At 32.7% G+C, this 7,878-nt stretch overlaps 1 protein-coding gene across 1 annotated transcript; it reads left to right on the top strand.

Annotated features, from left to right (window-relative positions):
• The first annotated feature begins 3,797 nt into the window (after positions 1 to 3,797).
• On the top strand, positions 3,798 to 6,890 carry LOC126052490 (synaptonemal complex protein 1-like). The gene is made up of 4 exons (XM_049833226.1): positions 3,798 to 4,203; positions 4,683 to 4,745; positions 5,105 to 5,167; positions 5,665 to 6,890. Exons 1-4 carry the CDS (start codon positions 4,042 to 4,044, stop codon positions 5,785 to 5,787), a joined length of 411 nt encoding a protein of 136 aa, XP_049689183.1. The 5' UTR covers positions 3,798 to 4,041; the 3' UTR covers positions 5,788 to 6,890.
• Positions 6,891 to 7,878: the final 988 nt, after the last annotated feature.

Below are 7,878 nucleotides of genomic sequence, written 5' to 3'. Positions count from 1 at the left end.
AATGTCTTTCTGAATCCTTTTTTCAACTTTACATTTAGATTAAGTCATAATTTAACTTTACAATTTCTGAGCTTAATCCAATAAGTTTGAAGGTTGGGTACTGCAAAGGGATAAATGCTTTATACTGCCTGCTAAGTATGTAAAATTATTTCTGTTCAATTAATTTTACATTACATGTGCTGTAGAAGAGATGACTAAACTAAACTGTGACAAAGAAATGCAACTTGAAGAGCTGTCAGAAACACTGGTAAACATTCATTTTATTAGTCTCATGGCATTTACTTTTCATATGAAGTCTCTCTTGCTTTGTAAGTATCTTAAATGCCATATATAAACAGTCTAATCTGCCGTAATATTGCTACTAAACTTTCTTACCTGTCTTTTAGATGATTTTGGTGTTTTCTTTGAAGGTCTTGATTCTTTCCACTGTTTTTCTTGTTTTGCTTTACTTTGTTTTTGTTTTCCTTGTCAAGATTTCTGGTCATTTCCTTCTTCATTCATACCTATTCAAATGCCACTTCCTCTGGACATAAGGATTTGTAGTTATGCCTGGTAATCACTCTTTCCTCATTCTGAACCTTTCTGAAAAATATAGTTGGGTGGGTTTTTTTTGTGATGAACATTAGCTCAAACCTTGTGAGCACGACACATGTGACGTTTAAGGCTGAGGGATCAACTAATTTTTGACAGTAAAGATAATTCCTTGAGTGTCTAGGTTTCTTCATAATAATCTTCTAAAAATTAAGCCTTGTCAAGACTGACCTCATTTTGGTGTTTAAAGGATAAGCAAGCTTCTGACACCATCCAGAAAAGGCAGTGGAATCTGTGAAAAGGTTACGTGTGACAAAATGAGGAAACTAATAAGCAATTTCATAGGTTTATTACTTCACAAATCTGTTGTGGTTATTTTGCTGTTTTGGTGGTGTTAGTTACGGTGAGGTGTCCTCCATACTGCAGTGTTTAGTACCTAGAAAGCATTGCGTACTGTGTCGATACATGTCCCTTTTCAGGGAAAAGATTTAAGAGCCTGCAGGCAGTGTTCTTTTCTTACAGGGAAGTTTCCTGTGGTAATTAGCTCTGGTCTCTGTGAACCCTACTGAACTGTGGCAAAGGCCCATTTTCTGTTACAGAAGTCTAAGTTACATGAAGTATGCTTTTAATACAGGATTATTGTAGTTATGATCTTGTATTTACAAGTCTAACAAGGAACTGCATCAGCTAAAGTAAGATAGTGTGAAACCAGGTGTGCATTTTACCACATATGTTTGTTCCTTGGATACAGTGCATTGAATTTTCTGAACTGAGTTTCATTAATGTTCTTAAACAGGGAAAAGTTGAAGGACTTCTAGTGGAGAAGAAAGATCTTGAGGCTACTGTAGAAAATTTGCAAGAGAGAGAAAAAGAAGTAAAAAATGTTCTCCAAATCAGAGAGGTCTGAATAAAGGGTGATAGTAACATGGTTTTATAAATAGTTAAGTTACACATTATCACATGTATATAAGAACATAAGAAATATCACATAGTCAGACCAGTGCTTCACCCAATACACTGCTCTGCTCCTGATGATGACAGCAGAAGATATTATGTAGTAGAGGAGCCTGATCATTATCAATGGTCCATTCCTCTTACATTCCTACAGTAGCTGTATTAAGGATGTTTGAGGACACATCCCTGTCAGTTGCCTTTGCTATCGATATATGGACTTCTTCATGTTCACTTGTCTCATCTGTTTTTTGAAACTCCTTGTTTTATTTTCCTCCATTGCCTTCTGTGATAAGAAATTCCAGAAGTTCATTATGTGCTGTGCTTAAAATCTAATCCCTCTCCCTTCCTCTCACCTTCCCTGCTGCCCCCCCTGCCCATCAACTGCCTGCCAGTGCCTGTGGTATCAGTGTATTGCCAGTTATTTGGAGTATTCAAAGCATTTCTATATTATAAACTACATTACATTACAAGGCTTGCCTAATCTTGTAATCACAGCAAATTTCTGAGGGAAGAGTTTTGCTTTGTGGTTTGGGATGCGTTCAAAATATGTGCTTATTCTATCACGTAGTACTGGAATTCGCATATTACTGGAATTCTGTGATTTTGTTTGTTTATTTGTTTTTTGTATATATAGGTGAATGCAAAAGCTTATGATGTCTGAAACAAATGTCTTTATTTAAAATCATGTCCAAGGAAAGCTAATTTTGTCAGTAAATTTGCAGACTAGTTAGTTAGACTTACCACAGAGGACACATTTAGCACTTATATCAGAGTTCAATATCTCACACTACTTCCACATCACACCAGAGAGATGTAAAGATACAGTCTGGGTAATTTATGGCATGTGTGTTGTTTTGTTTCATCTTAAAGCTTTGTGTTGTCAGTTCATTTCTGATAGCCTTCATGACTTGTAGTTTACATAGGTATACTCAGAACACTTTCTTTTTCTTCTGCAGAAAGAAATCCATGATTTGAAAGTACAACTGACTAGTACAGCTGAAAAGGAACAAAATAATTTAAAACAGCTTATGACACTGAATACAGATCTTGAGCGAGAGGCGTATGATCATTTTTGAAAATACAGTATTAGTTTAATTTGTCTTACATAGAAATTACTTAAATATACAATGAAATTATCTGTGATTGTTTTCTAATGAAAATTTTGAACCTATGCACACAGTATGACATCTGCTACATACTTACATTTATAAATTATATTTACTGTATTTGTACATATGTAATTGTTCCATATCTCTGACTTAGTTGTGTTAACCTGAAGAGAAAGTTTCTGAATTCATTATTAACCCTGCTTTGAGCTGGATATTGAACTACATTGTCTTCAACAACCATTATATTTATATAAAAGTTGACTCTCATTTTCTTTCCTTCTTCTGTAGCCTTTTTGCATCACTGTAACTTTGCCACAAAGCTTAAATTTGTAGATACAGGCCTGGACTTTTTTCAGCATGAAATAACATTTTGTAGCAGATAAATTTAACTTAAGAGGAAATTTCAAAATCCATGTTCTGATTTCTCTTGACCATTTGTTTTAAATTAGGCTAAAGAATGAACAACTAACAGTATATATCAATAAGCTTTTATTAGAAAAGGAACAAATAGCACAAGAGAAAAGTGGTATGGCTACAGAACTCAAGAAACTGCAAGAAAGTCACGAGGCAAGTTGTAAATTTCCAGCTGTTTTTAAAGGACAACATTCAATTTAAAATACAAATCATATGGTAAACTGCAGTATGACATGGTTCTGTAGAGTATCTGAACTATTTTTTTGTGCGAATAAGCAGGTCAAGATATTGCTTAAGATGTCTTCAAATTTTTTACGATGTCACTTTGAATTTTATTCATTTCACTTACGTGGGTCTTTATTTAGGATAGTAGAAAAAAAGAAGAAAATGCTAAGCAGCTAGTTGAAAACCTGGAAGAAGCAAATGGCCAGCTAAGGCAAGTAAAAATAAATACTAATATACAATTTTATTAAAGGAAGTAGACTCCATTCCTTCACAGTTAGTCTGAATGTTGTGTTCATATGCTGCTTTCTGTGATTTTTAGTTTAATGGGGTTTTTTAGGTTATATAGCTAAACAGAAACTTTTTAGTATTGATGTTGGCCATGTAGAAGTTTCTACAAATTAGTGATACCAATTGCTACAGGAACAATTTTTGCCCTAGTTTCATATTACATACAGAGAGCGATCTTGTTCTGCATTAACATCTTAGATGTGAAGGAGATGAAAATAGAAGTTAAAGGTTATGGATTAAATGTGAAAAGGTGAAACTGGTTAAACGTTGCTCTCTGAAGTAGTCTATGTACCAACAACCCAATAGACAGGCAGCCTTCCATGTTTCATAGACGCATTATGATATTACAGATTAGAATATACTTTACTCAGGTAAGGGGAACATCTTTCCATACTTAGAAAAAAGTATATACAGGTCAGACATTAACTTACCAGTCACTTTGCATCATTTTAAGAACATTTCCATTGAACAGTGTATGAAGTTCTCATCAATATTAGTAGCTCTTTTTAGAAAATAAAGTATGGGTTTATTTAGCAGTACTGAAAAGAAGGTAAAGTTATTAAGTAAATATTTACTAATGCTTGTTAACTTGGCATTTAGAAATGAACTGGAGTCTTTGAAGGAGAAGATGGTAAAGAACAGTGAAGAGATTAAAAGTAAACTGGATGAAAGAGAAGAAAATGTATGCCATATCATGTGCTTTATCATGAAAATATATAATATAACATGTAGGACAAAATCTAAATGTAAAACTTTTTTTTTTCTTTTTCTGCAAAGCTCTACCTAGGGATGTAATCTCTTACAGGGGCTTTCTTCTTTCAGTGCTGCCACCAATTGAGTCAACACATGTACACATGGCTGAGCCCTTTTAAAATATAAGACAAGGACCTTCACTGGGATGTTTACATGGAGGCTTAAAAGTCCAGATTTGTTAGATTTCAGGCAGAGAACCCTCTTCTTTTTATTTCTGTATACCCACTTAGTGATGGATGGAGTATGGATTAGCTTTTAATATGTAATATGAGTTTTAGTTTAAATATGTTCAAATATTTTTACTTTCTTACTGTACTTTCAGAGCATACCTGTTTGGTTTTTTTAAAATATCATAATGGATTTCAAAATTTTATTGTAGAAGTGAATTATTTACAATTATAATTCCAGGCTAAGAATATTGAAAATGAAATTTCAAGAAAGGAAAAGCAGTTGAAGATTTTAGAAAATAAGGTATGAAAATTCATTTTTTGTCATGGACTGGGGAGAACTTCATACAAGGTTGTTTTTTTTTTTTTAAATTGCAAAGTTACTTTTTTTTTTTCTTTTTTTTCTTTTTTCCTTCTTTCTAAACTCTACAACCACTGAGGAATTGGTTCATTGCTATTAATGTTGGTGACATTGGGCTAGCAAAATTCGTGTAGTACTTTACGGTTAAAACTCCGATCATTGTAACAAGTTAGCATGTGTTTCAGTCCGATTAGAATTAATCAGACTCGTGCATATGCATGTTTAAGAACATTGACAGTAATCTCTAACAGTGCGTAATTTTTTAGGAGTTTATTAATTAATGTTTGAAATATCTCTTTTAGTTGAACAATATAAAGAAACAGGTGGAAAATAAAACCAAGTGTATTGAAGAGTTGCAACAGGAGGTATGTACAGTTTTTAAAATTCACAAATACATAAAACGTGGTATTTTGTGGTAACTTTTACTTTTCAACAGTTTTTTTTCTGGTGTGATATCTTTAGATATACCTATGTAACTTATAACATTTCCTTTCTTATCCTAACTCTGAGCAAGTTAAGGAGTCACCTTTGGAATCACAATTTATAAAATGATCCTTTACTTTTGAAAAACAATTACAGAAATCACGTCCTTAATAAACATTTACTGTTTTCATTTAGTACATGGTATCATTGATATACTTGAAACAATGACCCATCTCAGTTTCCAACAGTAGAAAAGAATTGTGCATTAGGACAAATTGTTAATAACAGTACTGTAAAACTAAGTAACTTGTATTTTTTTTTCATGACATCTGTACATTTTCTGTCAGCAGCATCTTAGTTTTTCTTCCCATTCTGCACCCTCTTTTGTTTTTCTCTTAACTTACTAAAGTATAGTGTTTGTTCTACTTTATTTTAACAGAATAAGTTGCTGAAAAAGAAAATTACTGCAGAAAGCAAGAAAACAAGTATTTATGAAGGGAAGGTAGGCTTAAATAACTTCATGTGCAAGATGAGGGTAAAGTACAAAAACTCAATGTTTTAAGTCCCAGTGTAACTAATCATAATACATGTTAAGCACATTTTTAACTGTTTTATGAATCTGGGAAACAGATTTTACAGGAACGAGCCCATAATTTTTGAAAAATGCTTCCATTTTTAATCATTGAGCACTGACTGGGCTATCAGACATTTATAAGAGATACACATCACATCTCAAGGAATTATGTTCCTAATCAGTCCCTTTCCATTTTGATTGATAGTGTATGGGACATTATTCAGTAACACCACCCCATTGAAATAGAAAAGCATTTAAAATAAATGCATATATTATTCACTTTAGCAGTTCCTTTACTGTGTTCTGCAATGGTAAGCCCCTGATTAGAATATTGTGTCCAGTTCTGGGTACCACACTTCAAGAAAGATGTAGACTGTTTTGAGGGTATTCTTATGAGAAACTTAAAAAGAATTATAACCAAAATGCACACTTGGGAGGAAAACATACCATAAAACAGTTAAAATCTTAAATAGATTTACAATGTTGGGAATAAAATTTCCATCTGTATCTTTTTTCGAAGAATTCACAGCACTTAGGGGACTGCTTAGGAATAGACTCTTCCTATTTGTTTCATACCAAATTCTCATGAATATTAACAGCTAAAATGAATTAATCTTTTTTAGAACTAAATAAAAATCTGAAAATTAACTGTTTCTTCACTTCTTAATTGAAAAAAAAATTAATTGTAAAATTAGTACAGTCATACTGGTAAGTCCTAGGAGACTATCAGTTACTCTTCATTTTCTTACCTTGCATTCCACACCAACAGTACTAAAGAGCCTTTTGTACAAAAGGCGGAATAGTGTCAGCTCACTAATGGATTGGTTCCCTTATATTGGGATGATTTTTGTGATTGACTAGCCTTTAGCTTTAGGACCATTTTATTGACTGGGGTGCACAAAACTGGTATGGGCTGTCTTTCCCATTGTAGTGTTGCCATTGTTTCTATGAGTATTTTCTAACTCACTTCAGGCCAAAGTTCAACTCTTTATGAAAAAAAGCTGAATATTAAATAGGGAACAGTTCAGTCATATACCTGAAAACTAACGGAGTGATTCTGCTTGAAAATAAGAGGTAAAAAAAAATAAAAATCATTGGCATATTTATTCCTGAACAACTAACAGCAATAATTGTGCATTCTCAAAAGGTGAATAAATTACAGTTGGATATGGAAAATATGAACAAGCAACATACGGAAACAGTTGACATCTATCAAAAAGACATTGAAACAAAAAAAGTAAATGAAAATAAACTTCGTGAAGAGGTGAGAGTTGTTAATTTTTACTGCAATGTTTAATTTTTTTTTTTCTAAGATGGTTTTATGAAGCTATATTGGCCAGAGCCCTTGCTCTTATGTAGCAGTCTCATCAACATAAATGGAACTTCTTGTGTATGCATGTGAGAAAAGCTTTAGTACATTAGATCCATAAGTTCAAGTATTTGTATATATCTTTAAAAATAAGAACTGAGTTAAAAATTCTTTTTGTCAAGATATTGTTCACAGAAATTCTATTCTTGGTATAAATACAGCATAAGAAAATTAGATTATAACTTTTCCCGTATTAATAGTTTCCTGCCCACCCTTTTTTTGATGGTAGTATCAAAAAATATTAGGGTAGAGCGTTTGAAATGGTCTTGTGGTTCAAAATGACACTTGTCTGCCATGGAAGAATAGATGTACTTTTAATCTAGGTTTATTTGCCCATTTTAACAGTATGTATAAAATATGTAGGATTTGAAAAGCATCTTAAAAGCAAATGAGGACTACACTAAATGAGACTATATACACACTATATATGCACCCACAGGGGTGAGAAGAAATGAAACTAAGTTTTTTTCTTAAATATATTGTTGTTAATTGTTCATGAATTAAATGAAACTTGTTACTAACAGTTAGAAAAGATGAAGTTGCTTGCTGATGAAGCAGCAATAACACAGAGAGAAACTGATATCCGATGTCAACACAAGATAACTGAAATGGTGGCACTTATGGAAAAACACAAGGTAAGAGATTTTACTGATTTCTGTGATTTGCAATGTGTGATACTATGTTAAGTAAAAACCTTTCAAAACCAGAAT

This window comes from Accipiter gentilis, chromosome 29, assembly GCF_929443795.1.
Source record: "Accipiter gentilis chromosome 29, bAccGen1.1, whole genome shotgun sequence".
In the NCBI taxonomy this organism is placed as follows: Eukaryota; Metazoa; Chordata; class Aves; order Accipitriformes; family Accipitridae; genus Astur; species Astur gentilis.
The sequence above is the reverse complement of the archived record's forward strand: the minus strand, read 5'-3'. Positions and strand labels throughout refer to the sequence as shown.